Here is a 22,312-nt window from a genome sequence, read left to right on the forward strand (position 1 = left end):
GAAATGTTCATTAAAAAGTGGGCTTTGATAAGTAAATGGGACACTGTACATTGAAACCCTGCAGAAATTCTTTCCTTCTACCTTGACGCTAAACGTTCAGAAATGAAAGGAAAATTGATAAGCACATTGGACGTATGCGTGTTTCTCAGCTGTAATCACTGGCAAACCTTACCCTCTCCATTTATTGCCAAAACCAACAAAAGGATCATTGTGCAAAGTAGTAACACCCTGTAAACAAAACTAACCAACCAACCTTTTAAGTCCAGCTGGCTGCTTGCTTGCTTGCTGGCCACCTTGTCGCTCATCGCTTAGCGTTCATTTACACGTCAGGACGATGGAAGCTTGGACTAATAGTACTCCATGAAAGGTAAGTTTTCTTCTCACTCATAAAATGTAACTGTTAAACAAATATCACACTTTATCTTGTTCCGAGCACTCTCGCCTATTACTTTCCAGACAGCCTTTTCATGTTGATCAACTTTGAACCAAAGACTCCCGCGTTGAACCCTAACTGTTTGCCAGATGGGAACAGAACATTATCTGAAAATTATCGTATTTTGAGGTACATTATCCTACTTACACGATGTAACGTTGGTCAGGGCCATCTGCTAGAGTAAAACATTACCACAGACCGACAGTGGTATAATTTACAATGCAGTTTTATCTTTTATCAACTAAAAGCACTGTTTGGGTAAAAAAAAAAAAACGGCCGCTGGCAGAACAGTACCCCCTTCTGGCTGTGAAGAGGCAAGTGAGACAATACACAACATCAGGCGCAGTGCAGTGCAGTTTGTGTTTGCTCATAATCATGTACTGAAGGGGTCTAAGCGTACTTTTTTAAAAATTAGTGATTGTAAACAGGGTGAAACGATAGTACAACTACGACAATTATCGTACATTTGGCAACGCTGTATAGTCACGAAGTTGCCATTTTGAGTCATTAAGGCTAAACGCAGATGTGACATTACCACCAAAAACCGTTAACTCAAACAGTTTCTTCTCTTTTATTCTATAATAAAGTATTGTGTTTTTAATGTGCATTTTTATGATAGTAGTAGTGGTAACCCCTTCCGCGCATATTTCGCCACCATTTAACGTTGTGCAGGCTAGTATTTCATCCCAGCTGTTGATGGTGCTTTCCCGACAACTGGGAAAATGTAAGAAATATCCTCTCCGAAGGTTAAACGTAAACAAAAGTGTGAATGTAGACCCAGAAGTGCAATGCAAGTCGGCATGGAGAAAACTAGTGAGTATATAGTTGACAACAAACGCCTTTATAGTTTACTTTAATAGTTTACCAGGCCTTCAGCAATCCAGGCGTCTCCTGCACCTGTTGCGGAATTAACATCACACGCACTGAAGCTTCTCTCCTCAAGCGGTTTTTGGTAAATGAACATAAATAAACAAGAGTATGTATTCACCTGTGTCTACTTGTAGGTTGCAATGGCTTTCTCAGTCGGATGGACAGTGCATGCATGTAATCATGAGGGAAATGGGGCAGACGTGCTGAGTGGGAGCAACACAAACCCACATGAACATGATCTGTTTCATGAGGATGCAAAGGTAACAGTTGCGTTAGGAATAAGAATATGCGCATGTTTCTGTGTGTAGTACTTCAAAGCATTTAATTAAATACAGCCTGGGAGTCAATGCAAACCTGCACTGTTGCATTATACAGGATGTTTTACTTGTAATGGAACACTGGCTTACAAGTGTACTATTGACAGACATCTCCCTGTGTGCAAATACATGCCAGTGGCCACTGTTCTTTTGTATGTACTGTACATTAGCCAGCTGCTGGACGTCAGTCGTAATGATGATTCATCGTTTTCTATGACAGTAACTGTAAAAACATCTCTTTACGTTGTTCCCAATCTTAGTTCTCTCTGATGATGCTGTAACATTAATGTGTCTGTGCAGGGCTTTCAGCAGTCCAGTCAGCCATGGTGGAGGATCAAACTTTTTGTGTGGGAGCCGGTTCTCTTTGGCACCTGGGATGGTGTCTTTACCACGTGCATGATTAACATTTTTGGGGTTGTCTTGTTTCTGCGCACAGGCTACCTGGTGGTGAGTAGGGCTGTAACGAGGAAAATTTCATAGCACGATTATGGCGACCAAAATGATCACAGTTATCATGATTATCGCGATATTGTTGAATGTGCTCAAAATGTTTAAAAAGTACTGTTACACACACTGAAGTCTAACAACGTTTTATATTTAAAAAAACACACACACACACACAAATAAACAACACACACAATGTACTTTCCTTGGCCAAGGCCGACATTGCAAACTGCAATGCGCGGCCTCTTCTGAGTGCTTCCCGCTTATAGGGCTCGAAAGGGCACGCGAAATGCATTGTGGGCCGTGGCCGCCATTTTTGAGAGCAAGACCTTTTGTTTACATCATAGTTAGTGCCCTGAGAGAGACACACACAACGTAAATAACGGCTGCTTCTACAAGAAATGGGCGGTGTAACTGGTCCGTGAGTTTATCGAAGTACGCTTGTCAATCACGGTTTTACACTTATTTCAATTTGAAACCCTAATACTAACCGTCAGGAGTTTTACCATGGTTAATCATGAATACCGGTAATCGTTACATCCCTTGTGGGAAGTACATGCTGTGTTATTCGACTACTGCGACTACTGTGGAACATCAAAATTGGGGTTTACTGGAGAAATATGTTTCTTAAGCGGCTTAAAATTGAAGAAAACTGCAGTCATGCATGACGTGACACACAAGGTCAGCACATTACTAGTTACTCGTTTATTTCCTTATGGCGATGGTTGAAAACATGTATAAGTCAGATTTTCTTTATATGTTTGGGTGCTTTATTTGGTCATACAATGCACACAGAACGGTGAACAACTCGGTTTTTGTCTCTTTCTCCCCACTAATACACTGAGTAAGTGTTAATGTATGTTTGGATACACATATTCTCTTCACGTTGCAGTGTTAACTTTTATGCCTTCTGCCATCTTGTAGGGGAACACTGGTGTACTGCTCGGGATGATCCTGGTCTCCGTGGTGGTTGTTTTTGCTTTGGTCACCGTAATGTCCGGGATTGGGGTGTGTGAGCGCTGCGGAGTGGGAAGTGGAGGTGTGTACTCCATGATCTCCATGGTCTTGGGCGGCAGAGTAGGTGGGACCGTGGGCCTCCTCTATGTATTTGGACAGGTGAGTAACCAGATTTGCATTGACGTTGTTCACACTTTAGTAAAATCCATGCCACACTCCACAGTGTGTGGCTGGCGCCATGTACATTACGGGCTTCTCTGAGTCGGTGGCCGAGCTGCTCAGTCTTCAGAGCCAGTGGGCGGTGCGAGGCATGTCAGCTGCGGTCTTGCTCGGCCTGCTCGGAATCAACCTGGCAGGTGTCAAGTGGATTGTGCGACTGCAACTGCTGTTGCTGGTGGTGCTCGCCGTCTCCACTCTGGATTTTGTCATTGGCACTTTCACGCACCTCGATCCTGGTAAGGCCCACAGTCAGGAGGTACCCCATGATGTGCTGCTTGGTATTTTTGTGTCTTTCTCTGCAAATAATTGCACGCTTAATTTTCACCCTGTAAGTTTGTTTGGCATTATTTTTTTATATGGTCGAATACTGCAATATAATATCTATTGATTTAATGTGTAAGACCTATTCAGACCAGCAGATGTCACTGTTTGTCACCACTTCATATAGCCCCTGTTGCAGGACTATTAACATTTTAAATAAATTGGTATTCTAATGAAGTCAAATCAAGTTTTTATTGAAATTGTGTGGCTTTTAAAAACACTTTATTTCTATTTTTTAAGTTTTAGATTTGTATTTTCGAACCAGCCTGAAGGAAGTGGAATTTCCTGTTCTCACTGATCATCCACGTCCTGTTGAGTAGGGAGAGCAAGGTGTCAAACGACATCATAAAACCGTGTTTGCACGGCTCATCACATTTACAGACATAACACTAAAGTACTACCTGCTAGTAAAGATGAAATAATTGCATGTCCAGGTTTTTCCAGTTAAGGGCTGTGTGTTACAGTGACCTCATGGTTGGCAGGTGTCCAGCAGGTCCCTGGGACAGCCCAGATTAGTCTGCAGTGCATCCACTGAACACACAGCTACATCCTGGAGAGGGAGAAAGCCTCTGTGGTCACAATTTGCCACCATAATGGATTTTTGTACACCCCGGTTTTTGTAGGATTTGGTTTTCGACAAAAATTATTGTGTTTTTATACTGCCAAACAGTGCGCCTAACAGACTACTCCGTTTTCCCGCATATCATTCTGCGGAATCGAGTGCCCAAATAAAGCATCCACGTGTTGGTGACTCAATCTCTGTGAAGAACGGATAGTGGTTCTTTTGGAGTTGGGACACTATAGACCAGGGGTGTCAAACTCGTGCCATGGAGGGCCGAGACACTGCAGGTTTTCTTTCCAGCCAGTCACTAAAGCAGGTGATTTTAATGATCAACACCTTCAGTTTGAGGGAAGGAGCTCATCAATTAAATCACCTGCTGAAGAAACTGGTTGGAGAGAAAACCTGCAGCGTCTCGGCCCTCCAGGGCACGAGTTTGACACATGTGCTATAGACAGATTTCAGACAGGGAATTATTTTAATCATAATTTGTGTGCGCGTGTGTGTGGTTTATATGTTCATAGAAGGCACACAGAACAATGAGCAACTCTGTATCATTTTTTCCTCCTGTAAAGTACTGTGTGTCCCGGGGCAGATGAGGTGTTCAAGCGCACTGCGTATTTATGAGTGTTTACTTAATTGATGAGATTAATTACAGATCAGTGGTTATCTCCCAAAATCTTCATTTGTTTACATAACTGTGGTATACGATTGGTGGAAATGTAAGTATCCCACCAAAGAAATGCTTGAATGTATCAGTACTTGGTCGTGCCTGATCGGGAGAGAACTGATTTCCCATTTGTATTTTTTTTAACTGTTTTAGTTCAGCAGCCAGGTTATTGTGTATGAAGCCACAACCACATCAACCACAACACTGTCATTGTGATGCAGACAAACACAGCTTAGCCTTTCCATGTACTGCATATCGGACTTTTCCCTGAAGAAAGCTATACGGTAATGTGGTCCTCAGGCTTGGGGTTTAGGGTGTTAACCAGACTCACCCACATTTTTGCAAAATGACAAAGTAAGAAAAAAGCTGGAGTTGCGATGAGAGGCCAAACCAAACCAACACAGCTCCCTGTGCTCCTCACTAATATGCAGCTGCCAGTCATCTCAGCGGGACCTGCCCCACCTCTGTAACCTCACAGCCTGGTGATGCGGGTGACAAAGAGGTCAGGCTGAGGGAGAGGCCTCAGACGTTCATGTAACCTGCATTCCAGTGTGTATCAGAGGAATGCTGAACTCTGAGAAGAGCCCCCATTCTGTTGTTACTTACCCTTCCTTACACTATCTTTATAATCTCTTTACCTGAAGAACAGCGCAGTCATTCGTCAGACTGCTGTGCACCTTTTAAGTGGACTTAAAGGATAGACAAGGATAGACAGAAAGTAATGTCCCAGGTAATGTGCGGCGGTCACTTAAGTAGTGGTTACCATGTCATGTCAGCCTCTCAATCCGCAGATGTGGGTTCAAGTGCATCAGAACATCTCTGTGTGGAGTTACTCCGACTTCCTTCCACATCCTGACTCTAAATTGTCCATAAGTGTGATTGCGAGTATGAAAGTACAAACCACTGTATGAGTTGCTGGCACCAATATTCTGCGTACAATCACCTTATTATCAAAATACACTCAACAAAAATAAAAACGTGTTTTTGCTTCAATTTTTTTATGAGCCCAAATGTTTTCCATGTACACAAAAGGCCCATCGCTCTCAAATATTGTTCAGAAATCTGTTGAAATCTGAGTTAGTGAGCATTCATACTTCATCCACCTCACAGGTGTGATACATCCAAGATGCTGATTGGACAGACTGATTATTGCACAGGTGTGTCTTAGGTTGGCCACAACAAAAGGCCACTCCAAGGGAAGCAGAAAATTGTTCAGCGGAGTTGTCCCTCGCCACTTTGTGCTTTGCTTTTACGGCTTCAGTCCAACACAGTTTTTAAAAAATATATTAATAAATCATGCGGTTTATTGGTTGATTATGGCCTGTTTGTAAAAAAAAAAAATGCATATTTAAGTAAATGTTACTTTTTTTTGCCTAAATTGAGCATTTTTTTGCATAAAAATGGCTAAATAAAGTAAAATACAAATATAAGGCATTCAAAAGATGCATTCAAAGACTTCTTACGAGGTGTCAGTAATGTTACAGTGATTAGACAATAGCCACAGGAAATTATATCCAGAACAGGAAGTAAAAAAAAAAAAAAAGAATATCAACGAACTCTTCCAACGCTGATGTGTGAATCTATATTATGTCGTATTTATGTCTAATATGTCTTATTTTCTCTTATTATGTCTACTTTATTGGGTAATATGAGTGAAAAGGTGACTACAGGGGTGTTATTTCATGTCTAGAGACCTCTAATAATGTTAAAGTATTTAGAAGATTGTAAATAGGTTTCCAAACTATGAAAATATTCCATTTATAAATAAGGAATCCTACTTTGGGGAAATTCACTCATTGCGGTCGGGTCTGGAACCAATTGACCGCAATAAACAAGGAATTACTCTGTGTCTGCTATTTCCCTCAAATACGGTATACGTCGACCCAGAGCAGGCCAAACATGCTCAATGGGTGACATGTCCGTTGAGTATGCTGGCTGTTTTGTGTGCATGCATTCAAAATGACATGAGCTAAAATGCACCTGTGTTCACTGTGTCCATAACATACGCCTGACCATACCATAACCCCACCCCTACCATGGGCCACTCCAGCCACAATACAGGCACCCGTTGGACACAGCCCCTTTTAATAGATGCTTTTGGAATAAATCATATCAGGCAGATAAAACAATTAAAGAATGTGTTTTGTTGATTTCAAAATGTTGCTGCTGCATAAGAATCTGAACTGCTGGAATGTCCACCTTACAACTCAGTGACCTTCCTGGCAGTTTGATCGTTTATTGTCATGTGCACAAGGGGGAGGGGGGCTCAACACACCTTTTCACCAAACAAATGAGGTCATTAGCACTGTACGAGCATGGTGAGAATATCTTTTTTTATGTCAGCGGTTGGAATGTACTTTAGAGGACCCGCGTGATATTGTCTTCCAAAAACATTCAGCTGAAGCAGAAAGGAAGAGACATGCCTGTTTTGATTAAATGTTGACGTTTGTAATGAGGGTGGAGTGTTGGTGTACAATGGCTGTGTTAGATTTGGTAGATACTGATTGTTTGCATAGAAGGTGGTGTCTTGGGGTGACACGTTGTAGTAGACTTAGGTCTTCTAGTCCCTTTTCATGTTTGCCTTACATTTCTGTGCTGGGTTACATGTACTCTATATCCAGCTGTTTTGTGTTTGCCTTTTGAAACAAAAGAAAAACGAGCACATTCGTGCAGTCTCCCTCTTGCTCACAACATTTTTTTTTTTCAAGCTTGGAAGCTGCACAGCTTCTGAAAAGGGTGGCGACTTCCTTTTGGATAAACATGTCATTAATCTGAGAGAACACATTCTTTCCCATCGCAAGATAACCAAGGGGGAAATGTCCGGTGTTGGCGAAGCCCTTCAGAGTCAATAAAAGGCCTCCAGCAATGCAGAACAATCTCTTCCTGCGCTGTTTAGCGAAGCGCTTAACGGTCTGAAAGTAAAGGCATCACATTCTGTGTTTTGTTGATGCTGTAAAAATTTTTTTATTTTTTTTATGTCATTATGTGGTTGCTAATTGTGAGTGTAGAGGGGGTTTTGTCTGCGCTCTATGTCAGTGGGGTTTCTAAACACGGCTTTGACCCCTTTGAATCTTAATAAAAAGAGGTTCTGACACAAGGTTCTATTCCATAATGTTGGTCTTTTTGTTGTGCTACCTCCTCTTTTATAGAGCACGGTTTTATTGGTTATTCTGTTGGTGTGCTCAGCCACAACACTCTACCAGATTACAGCCCGGACGAAAACTTCTTCACTGTATTTGGGGTTTTCTTCCCTGCTGCGACAGGTGGGTCAGCTCGTTTATTATTTTGTATAACGTTAACATTAACACGGCATGTTTTATGTTGTTGATATTTCTGTTTGTGTTTAGGGGTTATGTCAGGCTTCAATATGAGCTCAGACCTGCAGCGTCCTGAGCACAACATCCCCGTGGGAACGCTGGCAGCTGTCATCACCTCGTATGATAAACACACAAACGTAAAATATAAACACGGTGTGGAGAGACAAAGATTTTCTTTTTGTATTAACTGAGAAAATCTTTAACTATTTATCCTTAAAAATCTATTAACTTGAAAAAAAAGCTGTTCTATTCCTGAACCACTGCACACAAAAGGGGAGAAATATGTCAAAACATGCCCCCCTACTGTGTGTGGGCTGACAAAAACACCATGGCGGACCTCTGTTCTTAAACTTCAAAGTTTAGTCCCATAAGACTTGAAATTTCTTACATAGCTGGCTGTGCTTTACAAAACTTTCGGGTGTTTGAACATAACATTTGCGGTCCGCAGCTGTTTTTTGTTTTTTTAATTGGCCCATAGCACATTCTAAAAATGTAATTTAACAGGAAAACTAAAAACAAAAAAACAAAAGAAAATATTAAAAAAAAGAAAAGAAAAATCTGTAGTAATCTTACAAGAATAAAGACAAAATATTGAGAGAAAAAAGTTTTAATCCAACCAGAAAACGACATAATTTTACAAGAATACAGTTGTAGCATTATGAGAAAAACTAATATCTTAAGGTCGTAAATTGGAAAATTAGGTTGTGGAAAATGTTATATTATTATGGGAATAAAGTCATACTTATGAAAAGAAACTTTACAAGAAGAAAATTGAAATAGTTGGAAAATTAAAACAAGTGTAAAAACAGCTCTAATTTTACAAGAGTAAAGTCAAAGGTATATGACGAAAAAAAAGTTGCAATTTTACGAGAATAAACTTGTGGTATTTTGAGGAAAAAAGAATGTAATTTTAGTTGCATACAGTTGAAATGTAAAAGATAAATTTTAATTAAACTGTCATGAGAAAAATACAGTTGTAATTTTTGGAAAATTAGGTTGGGGAAAAAGTAAAAATATGGGAATAAAGTCATACAGTAATATTAGGAGAAAATTTATGAAGATTATTTAAGAAGAAAGTTGAACCGTTTATAAATAAATTTTAAGAAAAGATGAGTAAAAAGCAAAGAGTGAAGTTTATACTGATAATACACTTTTCACAAAGCTGAGATGCAGTTTTTTCTTGAAATATGTGTAACTTGCCCTGCGATTGGCTGGCGACCAGTCCAGGGTGTACCCCGCCTCTCGCCCGAAGTCAGCTGGGATAGGCTCCAGCATACCTCGCGACCCTAATTAGGATAAGCGGTATAGGAAAAGAATGGATGGAATATGTGTAACTTCTTAGCATACCCACATGTGTGGCCCTTGCATCTTTTCATTTTTCACTATGTGGCCCTCGCTGGAAAGTACACCCCTGACTTAGAATATAATATCCTCCTTTTTTTTTTCCTCAAGGGGTGTGCTTTTATTTTCTTTTTGTGCTTAATTTTTGCATTTGTGAACATGGAGCTGATGCCAAGAAGCTCCAGATTTGTCTCCCACAAGCTTTGCAACTTGTCAATATGCATTTTGGCAAACTGCATTATTTTTTTTAGTAATTACTTTAGTCATTTTTGAGTTATTTCAGTGACCATTGACCATTATTTTTCTTTCTTTTACAGAAGAGTACCAACAATTGCATCCCTTTATTCATTTAAAAGAATGTAGGAGTGTCTTGAATGTCTTTTTCCACATCCGATACCAATATGGCCTTATCAATCATCATGAATCACACATTCTTTTATTTTTTTATTTATTTTATTTTTATTTATTCTTTTTTATTTTTTATTTATTTTGTGAAATGTTAGAAAAGCTTGATCAAGTGATATTACTAGGGAGGATGCTTTGGAAGCGCGATGGGGTTGGTCATGTTGAACTTACCTGTGACACCACGGGAGACTTGTGCATGGCGGGGTTTGCACTCTGCTACAACGTCTTTTTCGGACGTTGGCGAGTGGGGTTCACATACGGCTGACATCAGTCCTGCTCCTTTATGCTCCTCCTCTCCAGAGGCTGGAATGGACTGCCTGTATCGGAGTACTGATATCGGAGATTTTAGATCCAGGCCAGTATAATCTGGTACTCAGGGTTTTTTTTTGCGGATATCAAACCGATGTTCGATATCAACATCGGCTCGGGACACCCCAATCGTAATGATCTTTTTTTTTCTCCAAAATGACAGAAGGACACATGTTCTCATATGGTAATATCACAACCTCCACTGTCTTTTTTTGAAGACCCACGTGTCATTGGAGTGCTCTAATAGTAAAAAAGAAAAAACAAAAAGAGCAGTTGTAAAATCAGAATGGTGTACTGTTGGTGACCCGCAGGTGGTTCCTGTATCTGGTCTTTGTCTTCCTCCTCGGGGCCATCTGCACCAGAGAAGCACTGCGCTATGACTTCTTGATCGCAGAAAAGGTAACACTTTTTTTTACGTGAAAGGTTCTGTTGAGCCTTAAAACAGCAACGTTATCGTGGGTATATTGTGGTTTTGTTTTTCAAAACATAAAGCACATTCGAAAATGTTATTAGACAACTTAGAAAAAAACACAATAAAACAAGGCCACACCTTTGTTTGTCTCCCATCTTTCATGAGCTGACCTCAAAGATGTGAAACGTTTTGTTTGTACACAAAAAGCATATTTCTCTGCAATATTGTTCACAAGTCTGTCTAAATGTGTGTTGGTGAGCACGTCTTTGCCGAGACCATCCATTCAATTCACAGGTGTGGCATATCAAGGTGCTGGTTTGACAGCATGATTATTGCACGTGTGCCTTAGCCTGGCTGCAATAAAAGGTCACTCCAAATTGTGCAGTTTTACTGTATTGGGAGGGCTCACTAACACAGATCTGTGAAAATATTTGCGAGAAATATACCTTTTTGTGTACATAGTAAATGTTTTAGATCTTTGAGTTCAGCATGAAAGATTGCCGGAAAAAGAAGTGTTGTGTTTTTCTACACTGTATTTGTCCCATGAATGTATCATTTTACTCAATATTAAGCATGAAATTACAACTTAATTTTTGCTACAATATTCACTAGTTCTGATTTAGTTGCCTCATTTTCGTCATTGCTTTGCTTTTTTTTTTCTTGAAGATGAAATGCTTCTTGCTTCTTTCCCCATGCTTAGGATTATTTTATGCATTTTTTTACGCATCAAACTTGAATATATTATGTAATACTTCCAACTGGGATACAGATGTTTAAATGAATGCAGACAGACATGGTATACATGTGTGCAATCAGTGTATTAATACCACAATCCTATGTTACATAATACATGCCACAGTGGTGACTAAATTATCCTCATTAGCCTTGACTTGTTCATCAGGGGTTTAGCTCACGCTGTTTTTATAAGGAGCGACTGCAGCGGAACTGAACAGGGTGTAGCTCGCACTCCACCCCATCCTCTTCCAGCCTCTGTTTGTTTTCCCTCTTCCTTCAGGTCTCCTTGGTGGGTTTCCTGTTTCTGCTGGGCCTCTACATCTCCTCCTTGGCTTCCTGCATGGGCGGCCTGTATGGAGCACCCCGGATCCTGCAGTGCATTGCCCAAGAGAAGGTCGTCCCTGCACTGGCCTTTCTGGGAAGAGGGGTGGGTTGCATTAATTGTGGTGCCATACCTGCAGCTATTTTAAGCAAAATCTTTAACATATTGCTTCAATTTTGATTGCTAGTTTGATACAATACAGCACAGTGTCCTCCTATAAATTGTAATGCCTTAATCATCACTGAGCAGTTGCCATTGTAGCAATTTGCCAAAGTGCATTCATATTTCCACCGAATATAAATCTGTAGGTTATATTTGCACGAGTCAGTGATTATCTACAGTAGTCTGACACAATAAGTGTGTTAACTCTGAATGTATGGGAGGAGTGATGGGTGGACTCCACAGGAAAAAGTCACTAATTATAGAGCAAGGACTCAAAGTGAGGGGACGGCCTGCGCTACAGCAAAGAGTTACGACACACTCGCCGCACACACAGTCTTGTTGACATCCTGACCCCATCCACCCCCAGTTTTCCTCAGACTGGCAGCAGTGTCTGACCCCTCTCAGTGGGCTGGAATGAGGCCCGAGACATCTTGGCCCAAATCAAAGGCTCAGAACAAACGCAGGAAGGGCGACTGGCTGGACTCTGCTCCGCTGTGTGCTCTGGAGCTCTGCCAGGCACACAGTGGAACTCATGTAACCGTTGTTGTAGGCTGTTAGGACCTCGGAAGCCATCTCCTCAAACCAATCCACGCATGTAGCAAACAAAGTCATTGTTGTTGCGCTCCTTCACCCGTTCCTCCCAAAACAACTGCACACTCGTCAGCCTTTAATTTGACTTTGTGGGTGGGGGGTTAGAGTCAGCTACATCAAGCATTTGATGTGAATTTGTTATATTATTCCCCGTAGTAGTAGTTGTCCTGTGTGTGTTACATGCCATTTTTGTGTTTGCGCTGTGATTTTAGCTAGTGTTCTGTCTAGTGACCCCCTCCTCTATGCACTGTGTTCCAAATTATTATGCAAATGACAAGAAAGCAAAGCATTTCACTGGCTGTTAACTGAAAAAGGCCATTTGTTGAATTTGCAGCATAAGGAGGTCATATTTACGGAAAGCAAAAGCTATTTCAATGACTAACATTTTAACAGGCCAAGTTACATGTTAACATAACATCCCTTCTTTGATATAACCTTCACAATTCTTACATTGGAGTGTTTCTGCTTGAATTTCTTTGCAAGAAGTCAGAATAGCCTCCCACAGCTGCTGTTTTGTTGTAATCTGCCTCCCACCCTCATAGATTTTTTATGACGATGCCCTCAATTGGGTTGGGGTCGGGAAAAAAGGGGTCCAAACCATGAGTTTCTCTCCTTTTATGCTCATAACAGTCAGTGACAGACAGGCAGGTATTCTTTGCATCATGAGATGGTGCATTGTCCTGCATAAAGGTCATTTTGCTACAGAAGGTACGGTTTTTCATACTGTACCATGGAAGAACGTGGTCAGTCAGAAACTCTACATACCTTGCTGTGGTCATTTTCATACCTTCAGTGACCATAAAGGGCCAACCAGCTCTCTCCCAAGGATTCCGATCCAAAACATGACTCAGCCACCTCTTTACTGACATTACATCCTTGTTGAGATATGCTGGCCATACTCTACTTCATCCATCCGGACCACCCAAGGTTGCACGGCCCTCATCAGTAAACAGAATTGTTTGAAAATGAATCTTCATGTACACACGTGGACAAAATTGTTGGTACCCTTTGTTCAATGAAAGAAAAACTCACAATGGGCACAGAAATAACTTGAATCTAAAAAAGTAATAATATATAAAAATTCTATGAAATTTAACCAATGAACGCCAGATGTTGCTTTTCAACCATTCTTCAACAGAATTATTGAAAAAAATAAACTCATGAAACAGGCCTGGACAAAAATGATGGTACCCCTAGAAAATACTGAAAATAATGTGACCAAAGGGACATGCTAATTAAAGTGTGTCCACTAACAGGTGTCTACAACCTTGTAATCAGTCAGTGGGCCTATGGATAGGACTACAGTCAGTCACTGTGCTGTTGGGTGACATGGTGTGTACCACACTCAACATGGACCAGAGGAAGCAAAGAAAAAATTGTCTCAGGAGATTAGAAAGAAAATTATCGACAAACATGTTAAAGCTAAAGGCTATAAGACCATCTCCAAGCAGCTTGATGTTCCTGTGACAACGGTTGCACATATTTTTCAGAAGTTTAAGATCCATTGGACTGTAGCCAACCTCCCTGGATGTGGCCGCAGGAGGAAAATTGATGACAAATCAAAGAGACGGATAATACAAATGGTAACAAAAGAGCCCAGAAAAAATTCTAAAGAGATTAAAAGTGAACTTCAAGCTCAAGGAACATCAGTGTCAGATCGCACCATCCGTCGTCGTTTGAACCACAGTGGACTTAATGGGAGAAGACCAAGGAGGACACCACTGTTGAAAACAAGTCATAAACAAGCCAGACTGGACTTTGCCAGACTACTGTACATGTTGACAAGCCACACAGCTTCTGGGAGAATGTCCTATGGACAGATGAGAAAAAATTGAACTTTTTGGCAAGGCACATAAGCTCTATGTTCACAGACGAAAAAAAATGAAGCAGATCAAGAAAAGAACACTGTCCTTACCGTGAAACATGGAGGATGCTCTGCTATGTTCTGGGGTAGTTTTGCAGCATCTGGCACAGGGTGTCTTGAATCTGTGCAGGGTACAATGAAATCTCAAGACTATCAAGGGATTCTAGAGAGAAATGTGCTGGCCAGTGTCAGAAAGCTTGGTCTCAGTCGCGGGTCATGGGTCTTGCAACAGGACAATGACCCAAAACACAGCTAAAACCACCCAAGAATGGCTCAGAGGACAACACTGGAGTATTCTAAAGTGGCCTTCTATGAGCCCTGACCTTAATCCTATTGAGCATCTTTGGAAGTAGCTGAAGCATGCCGTCTGGAAAAGACACCCTTCAAAACTGAGACAACTGGAGGAGTTTGCTCATGAGGAGTGGACCAAAATACCTACTGAGAGGTGCAAAAGTCTCATTGACAGTTACAGGAATCGTTTGATTGCAGCGATTGCCTCAAAAGGTTGTGCAACAGAATATTAAGTTATGGGGTACCATCATTTTTGTCCAGGCCTGTTTCATGAGTTTTATTTTTTTTCAATAATTCTGTTGAAGCATGGTTGAAAAGCAATGTCTTTATTCAGATTCAAGTTATTTCTGTGACCATTGTGAATTTTTCTTTCTTTGAACAAAGGGTACCAACAATTTTGTCCACGTGTGTATTTGTTGGCCCACTGCAGCCGTTCCTGGAGCCTCTGGAGGATCCTGCACCTTGAGGTTCATGGGACTTCAGAGGCACCAGCAGCTTCAAATATCTGTTTGCTGCTTTGTCATGGCTTCTTAGCAGGTGCCCTCTTGAGTCGATAAATTTGTCTCGCAGAAACCTTTCTTATTATGCCTTTATCAGCACAATCCCGGCTGTCGTTTGAATCAGCCACTCATTTCTTCACCGTACAAAGGTTTTTGTGAATTTTTGAATGTTTTCATGCCTTGTCAAAAGCATTGCAATATTTGACGCTTTGTTTGACAGGAGAGAGATCTTTTTTCTTTCCCATATTGCTTGAAATCTGTGGCATGCTTAATAATGTGGAACATAATTTTTTTAAAGTGGTTTTCTGTTAAATGGGCTCACCTGGCAAAGTAATTAATTATGACAGTTGTCCGAGATTTATATCTGTAATCCAGAGAGTCCCAAGACACAATGCCATCCATGAATTTAATTGGAAAAACAAAAAATAAATGTTTAATGTTTGTGATACTAAAATCCTATTTGCATAATAAGTTGGAATACAGTGTAAATAGGCTAAAACTGCCTCTGAACATTTCTTGTGGGAATCAAGAATGCAACACTGTATAGAATATGTACAACAGTATGTATAGCTAGCTATAGTTATCCACCTAGTATGTGGTCCACAAACTCCAAATGTGACTTTTTTTGTTTTGTTTTGGGTTGTTTTTTTTTTTTTTTTACCACAGTGACATTTTGTGTTTAAAACAAACAAGCAACGCGGTTCGTTCAGAGCTTGTTTTTGTCCCACCGGGAAGCTACGATGGCTGTCATTGTTCACGGGGTACGTGCTAACTTACTTCAAATGTCATTTAACAACCGTGCTGTCTTGTCACAATCACAATTATTATGTCTTGCCTTCAAAACACTAGTTGCGTGTCTAAGTTTTTCAACATAAACACGTAGGGTATCCTGCTATAAAAAAAGAATCAAAGAATATTTGCTTCAACTCTTGGTATTGTAAGTCATTTCAATTCAGACATGATGCCTGTATCTAATGACAAATGACCACAAAATAGCAGACAGTGAGCACACTGAGTGAAGATGTGCTTTGTAAATAAAGTACAATTGAAGTGTTGGCAGTCACATAAAACACAAATAGCTCACCTCTACTTTCTTTTTGTCAAAGTAGCTTTAATAGTGCTGGAAGTTGGACACACGTGCGCTATTATACACCTGCACACTCAATTTATACTCTCTTATATTAAGCAGGACTTTTTATAATTATTAAACGATTAACTTACCATGTATTACTATTACTCTAAAGCAGGCATCAAATTAAATTCAGGTTTTATTTAATTTTGTGACAAATAATACATTTGTTTCACACATTTAATGTTGACAGTAACATGCACATAAGCTATTTGCCAACCCACATTAACTCCTAAAGAGGAAGAAAGGAGACAAAACACCAAAGAAGAAGGAAAGATGGCAGTATTGGAGTTACAATGTAAAGCATTATGATGCCACCAATGAGGCCTTCCATAAGCTAAGGACAGAAACGGGGTGGACAAAGAAGACAGTCATTTGTTTGAGTATTTATCAGGAATACAGTGAAATTGAGAGGAAATGTGAATATTTACTTTACAAGTCGGTTTTGGTGTGCACCCCTAAATTTTCTGCTTGCGCTCTTAAAATTTGAAGTTAGGGGCCAATGTGCTTCTAGTGAAAAAAAAAAAGTTAGTCTGGAGCCCTGCTGTGAGAAATGGTGACCCAAATCATGATCTTCTCCATAATATTGCCAAGTTGTCCCCTTTCCCAGTGGTTCCCAACCTTTTTGGAACCACGGACTGGCTCGGAAACAACAGAAAAAATACAGTATCTGTGCAGCGTGGGAGAACGTTAGCACACGCACAATGGTGCGTTGAAGGACCATCGAACAAAATAAACATGCAAAAACTGGGGGATTTGTAACTATATTCTCTTTTTAATAAAATAATGGACCAAATTTCCAAAATTAATATACATTTACATACAATTTGATCTAGTTTTTAAATGTTTTTTTTAATCATTTTAATTATCCTAAAACAAAAACCACCATAATCACTAAACCACTTTTTATCACTTTTGCAAGTAGATTTCAGTGTAGTGTAATGTTTCCAGATCGTGGCGTGTTTTCACTAACTACTCTATGGATCTGTCTGACAGCGAGGCCCAAACAAGACTCCGGTGGCAGCTATCTTTCTAACCAGCCTCCTGAGCATGGCCTTCATTTTCATCGGCCAGGTCAACATTCTGGCACCCATCGTCACCATCAATTTCCTGCTCACCTACAGTTTCGTAGACTATTCCTTCTTCTCCATGACTATGAGTTTCCAGCTGCAGAAGGAAGACATAAGCAACCTGGCCAGACGCTGCCAACAGAGGTCCAGCAGACAGAGCTCCAGGCCTCTGATAGAAACCGCCACTCCTGACTATGGCAGCGGAGGAGAAAGTCCACAGAGGAAAGGTACCTTGATGGAGTTCACTCAGGACATGGATCAGATCTTTGTTTCCAGCGGAGACGCTGGACCTGCGAAGACCTCACGTCTGCGAGGACAGAACAGCAGAGGCAGAGAGGTGACGGCCAAGCATAAGTTGTTGGACAGCTTTGCCTTGGACCTCAACAGCAATCTTTTTGGAGATGAGCAAGCAAATTCTCAGGGAGCAGCTGAAGTGGAACGAAATGATACTACTCATGTTGAACAAGATCCATCTTCTGGGCCTCACAGCACAGGTGCCTCAAACAATAGATGGTTAAACAGCTGATCAGTAGGACTTTGATCACCTTAGATATGATCGAATTTTGAAACCAACTTTCCAATAGGAAATCCTAGTAGTCCTCGAGTCACAAACGAGTTCCAGTCGTAGACTGTGATCTAAGTCGAGTTAGTGGTGTGTAAAGGAGTGTAAAGAAGGTGCTGAGCTAGAGGATACAGGATCACTTGCAGGCCTTTCTACATTCTTAAAATATTATGGTAACCACCTCTTCTCCTCTCAGATCTCCTTTTAGCAGTGTAGTGCATTTGGTAGAATTGTACAACCGTAGCGTTTGAATTAAGCACCTCCACTGTATCAGACATCCTAAGGTGCAAACTTTAACTTTAGCCTTCTTTTCAACCTTGCAGCCCCGGAAAGTAAAGCAGAGCAGCAGAATTTTAAAATCCAGCCCCAATCTGAGTTGTTCTATGCAAAATTTAGCAACCACTGGGTTGCCCTTACAGGTGTAAGTTACCTTTTGTGTTCATTTTGTGTCTTCATGGATTTGAAAGGGTAGTAATGACAGTTTCCATTTTGTTTCTTTCAGGCGCTGAGCTCCTTACTGATCATGTTTGTTATTCAGTGGGTGTATGCACTTGCAAACCTAGTTGTTGCCCTGCTTCTCTTCTTCTACATCGGCAAAACAAGTCCCGGATTGCACCGAGGTGACTTCCCCACTACACTACGTGTTCACTTAGACCCAAAGCCAGGGGTGTCCAAACTTTTTCCGGTGCGGGCCACAGCGGAAAATGAAAGGGTGCAAGGGCCACTTTGATATTTTGTCATGAAACACATGTAGACATGCTAAGACATTGTATATATTTCAAGGAAAAACTGCATCTCAGTTTTGTGATATAGGTGAAAAAGCGTATTATTAAATGTGAACTTGCGTTTTTTCTGTGTTTCTCCCCATTTTTGCTATTGTTTAAAAAATTGTCCAAATATTTCTTTCTTCTTAGTCTTCATAAATTTTCTTTTTGGAATATTATGACTTTATTCTTGTACTGTACTATTTTTACTTTATTCTCATAGATATTTTTCCTCAACCTAATTTCCCAAAAATTACTTGATTTTGTTTTTTGTTTTTCCTAATTTTACAATAAATAAAAAAACAACAGTTTTTTTTCTTTAATATTTCAACTCTGTTATTAAAATGGCATTTTTTTCCTCATATTACAAGTTTTTTCTTGTAAAATTGCGACTATTTTCTTGTTAGAATATGAATTTTTATCTTAATATTTTGACTTTATTTTGGTGAAATTACACCTGTTTTATTCCATTTCTGATTTTTTTTTCAACTATTATGTAAATTTTGTTTTCGGAATTATAACTTTATACCCATAATATTTATATTACCACTTTATTTTGTTTTGTTTTTTCTCATATTTCGACTTTTAAAAACTAGTTTTTCGTTTTTGGTTAATATTTCAAATTAATGGTACTAAAATGAAATTTTTTCTCATTACGTTATTTTTGTAAAATTACAATTTTTTTTTGTTAGATTACAACGTTTTTCTCATAATATTTTGACTTTATTCTTGTAATATTATTGCAGATTTTTCTACTGGGAAAAAAAAAAAAGCTGCGCGCCGTAAATTACCGCCGGGCCTGTACTTGGACACCCCTGCCCTAACCATTGTTTCATTGTAGTCAAAACTCCGAGACATTCTTGCCTTTGAGGGGAAAAAAGATGAACACCGCAGTGTTGTCATTTTTTGCATTCATATAGGGTGCATGCAATGTCCTGTGTGGCCTGCTTTTAGTTTATGCCTTTTTCATTGAGCTCATCCCATCTCCAATGTCAGGATCGGACACATTCCGATTTGGTGACCATATTCCTGCTGTAATATAACCTGATATTATACTCAGACACTGTGCTCGGAGTTCGACTCAGTCTGGCAGCTGTTAAAGATTCCAAGAATGGAGGCTACGACCTTTTGGAGTCTCACATCACATCTAAGCGTGCTTTGGCAACACAAAAATTGCACACATTTCTGCTCGCACCCACTGTAAGTGTTTATGCCACAGGTGGTTGAGCTGATGATGACCATCCCTTGAAATGGAGCCTCCACGACAGGTGTTCGCAATAGGCCACATCTGGCCTACCAAACATGACCCAATTAATGTAAAGCATTCAGTCGAACTTGAGGTGCTTATTCATGCAGTACTTCCTCTGCACTGCAAGGGGCAACGGCGACGCATAGGCATCCCAATGTTAGAAGAACTTGACTTTTATTTAAACAAATATGTCGTGACCAACACTTTAAAAAAGGGGGGGGGAAACAACTTTTAACATACATTGACTGGCCTACAAAATATACATTTATCAAAAATACAGTACTTTGCAATACTTTCAAGTAATACAACCTGCAGAGGCACTTTTCATATAAAACATCACAACTTTGATGCACTTTGACGGGTGAGGTGGCTCTGGATTTAAAAATTTGGACTTCATTGGCTGGTTTGCTGGTTCAGTCCTCCGTCCTACAGTACAGCAAGATACTGAACCACCGATAGCTCCTGATGCTGCGTGAGCAGGAGGTAAATAAGGCAGTGCCAAATAATAGTGTCAAAGCGCTTTGAGTACCATGATGGTAGAAAATACAAGTGGAAGTCCATTTACCGTTTATGATACCGTCTGGCCCTCACGGTATCTGCTGAGAAAAAATGTGGTCCTTGGACAATAGTAATCGAGGACCCCTACTCTAAGCTACGTCTGGGATCAGTAGCAGTTTTAAGTTTTACAAAATCAGATTAATTTTTGACTGTATTCGATTTTCAGGTGTTGCAGCTCGATTCAGTTTTCTCACGTGGCTCAAATCAACATTAAACAGCATGTGCAGGTATTATTTTTTTTTCAGTCATACTATGGCTAGATTTATGATTTTCAATTTGGAACATTTGTTTTAATTGTCATTCTGCTATTTAAAAGGATGGAGACTTCATTTCACATGAATACATGCATCCTTGAATTCATCTTCACATTAAGATAACTGGTCAGACAACTTTAATGACACCAGATTCCTGTCTCTACCAGAAGAAGGGCGTCTCCCAGAGATGAGATGGTAGTGACACCGCCTCTGTCAGGGGTCGGTCTTAAAACCAAGCAGCTGACAGAGGAAAATGCTGACTTTGCGTCTCGCCGCCGCTGCCACCAGTCCTCATTCATCAGGACGGGGGAGATGGTGCAACCGCCACATGAGTGACTGAAACATCATCACTGCCTGTGGAGGAAAACTACTTTTTTTTTTTTGCATTGCACAAAGTGGACTCAAAGTTAATATCTTTCATTTTGAGAAGACAAGCACATAATCCAATATGGTAACTGTCATTTATGACAGTGTGTTTGAAATATAAGAATTTGGTTCAACTACATGTGTACAGTTCATTGCTCATTCATTTCATATACGAGTTCCCAGATACCATGGAAATATGGCCCCTTCCCTATATTTGAAGACAGTAAGTCAATTAGATGCAGAGGTATTATGATTTTCAATTCTATCACAACCCATGTTGGTATTGTATGGATTTGTTGTTGGTGATATTTGTCAGTGTGTTTTCTGTTCAGAATCTAGGAGAGGACAGCTGAGAAATACATGTCACAGGGATTGACACCACTCAGCAGAATAAGAGGTTAAAATGGCAGAATTCACCCACTTTCTTGTCAGTCCCTGGTGGTGTAATGGCATTGCTGCTGCTTTGGTCTTCAACCCCATATCCAGCATCCTTCTCCAAGTATCACAATTCCTCCTCACATGGCCAAACCCTCTCAGTCTGGCCTCTCTGACGCTCTGCTCATTTTTAATCCTGCCCATCATCACTCCCATCTGTCTCCTGACCATATTTATGATTACCCTAACCTGCGGCACATCCTTCCCGTCACGATCTCTTTGCCTTGTCAGTGCCTTGCCAGTCTGTACAGGTCCTTTTTCTCCTTCCCTACTCTGGTCTCTCCTGCAACCCATCAAAAGCCTCTCGTTTAGCCTTTGCTGATGCACGTTTCATATCCTGCCTACTTTCCCCATCCCTCTTGCTATCCCAATTCTTCTTCCCTAGCCTTTTTTGAGCTTTACATTTATGGACCTGTTTGTGCTTCCACCAAGTCTTCTTATCTTTTCTTTTGTCTGGATGACACCCTTGGCACAGTCCTGCCTGTTTCTCTGATCACATTTGTTAAATGACTCCAAAAAAATAAAAATTAAAAATGTAAATAATCAATAAAATAAGTAAATAATGGATAAAACAAATAATATAATAAAAGATTCAGTAGGTATTAATCAGGTATGAATGTGAGTGTGAATGGTTGTCTATATGTGCCCTGCGATTGGCTGGCGACCAGTCCAGAGTGTACCTCTCCTCTTAAAAGTTAAAAGTCAGCTATCGCCCAAAGTCAGTATCCCCGTGACCCTAAAAAAATTTTGAAAATAATATAATCAAAAAATGGCTGTCTAAATAAGTCGAAGTTGAATTATGCCCTGCGATTGGCTGGCGACCAGGGTGTACCCTGCCTCTCGCCTGATGTCAGCTGGGATAGGCTCCAGCATACCCCGCCTCCCC

At 40.4% G+C, this 22,312-nt stretch overlaps 1 protein-coding gene across 7 annotated transcripts; it reads left to right on the top strand.

Moving 5' to 3' along the window:
• Positions 1–53: 53 nt before the first annotated feature.
• slc12a8 (solute carrier family 12 member 8) lies at positions 54–20,974 on the top strand. Of its 7 annotated transcripts, none has more exons than XM_054788251.1 (15): positions 55–367; positions 1,438–1,563; positions 1,921–2,067; positions 2,989–3,180; positions 3,245–3,476; positions 7,940–8,053; positions 8,138–8,225; positions 10,474–10,561; positions 11,590–11,736; positions 17,165–17,242; positions 17,336–17,732; positions 18,124–18,221; positions 18,303–18,420; positions 20,538–20,598; positions 20,793–20,974. In XM_054788251.1, the coding sequence occupies exons 2-15, from the start codon at positions 1,444–1,446 to the stop codon at positions 20,959–20,961; spliced, it is 2,049 nt and encodes a 682-aa protein (XP_054644226.1). In that variant the 5' UTR covers positions 55–367; positions 1,438–1,443; the 3' UTR covers positions 20,962–20,974. The 7 variants fall into 7 exon arrangements, with proteins under 7 accessions (XP_054644230.1, XP_054644226.1, XP_054644227.1 ...); XM_054788252.1 differs by having other exon boundaries at positions 17,342–17,732; XM_054788250.1 differs by having other exon boundaries at positions 17,165–17,732; positions 20,796–20,974.
• Positions 20,975–22,312: the final 1,338 nt, after the last annotated feature.

This window comes from Dunckerocampus dactyliophorus, chromosome 9 (genome assembly GCF_027744805.1).
Source record: "Dunckerocampus dactyliophorus isolate RoL2022-P2 chromosome 9, RoL_Ddac_1.1, whole genome shotgun sequence".
NCBI lineage: Eukaryota > Metazoa > Chordata > Actinopteri > Syngnathiformes > Syngnathidae > Dunckerocampus > Dunckerocampus dactyliophorus.

Excerpts from the sequence above, each read along its gene's own strand:
- slc12a8 (XM_054788249.1), top strand. The coding sequence starts at position 1,444 with ATGGCTTTCTCAGTCGGATGGACAGTGCATGCATGTAATCATGAGGGA. Across the intron at positions 2,068-2,988 it reads TGCGCACAGGCTACCTGGTG|GGGAACACTGGTGTACTGCT; the intron begins GTGAGTAGGGCT and ends GCCATCTTGTAG. Across the intron at positions 17,733-18,123 it reads TTCTGGGCCTCACAGCACAG|CCCCGGAAAGTAAAGCAGAG; the intron begins GTGCCTCAAACA and ends TCAACCTTGCAG.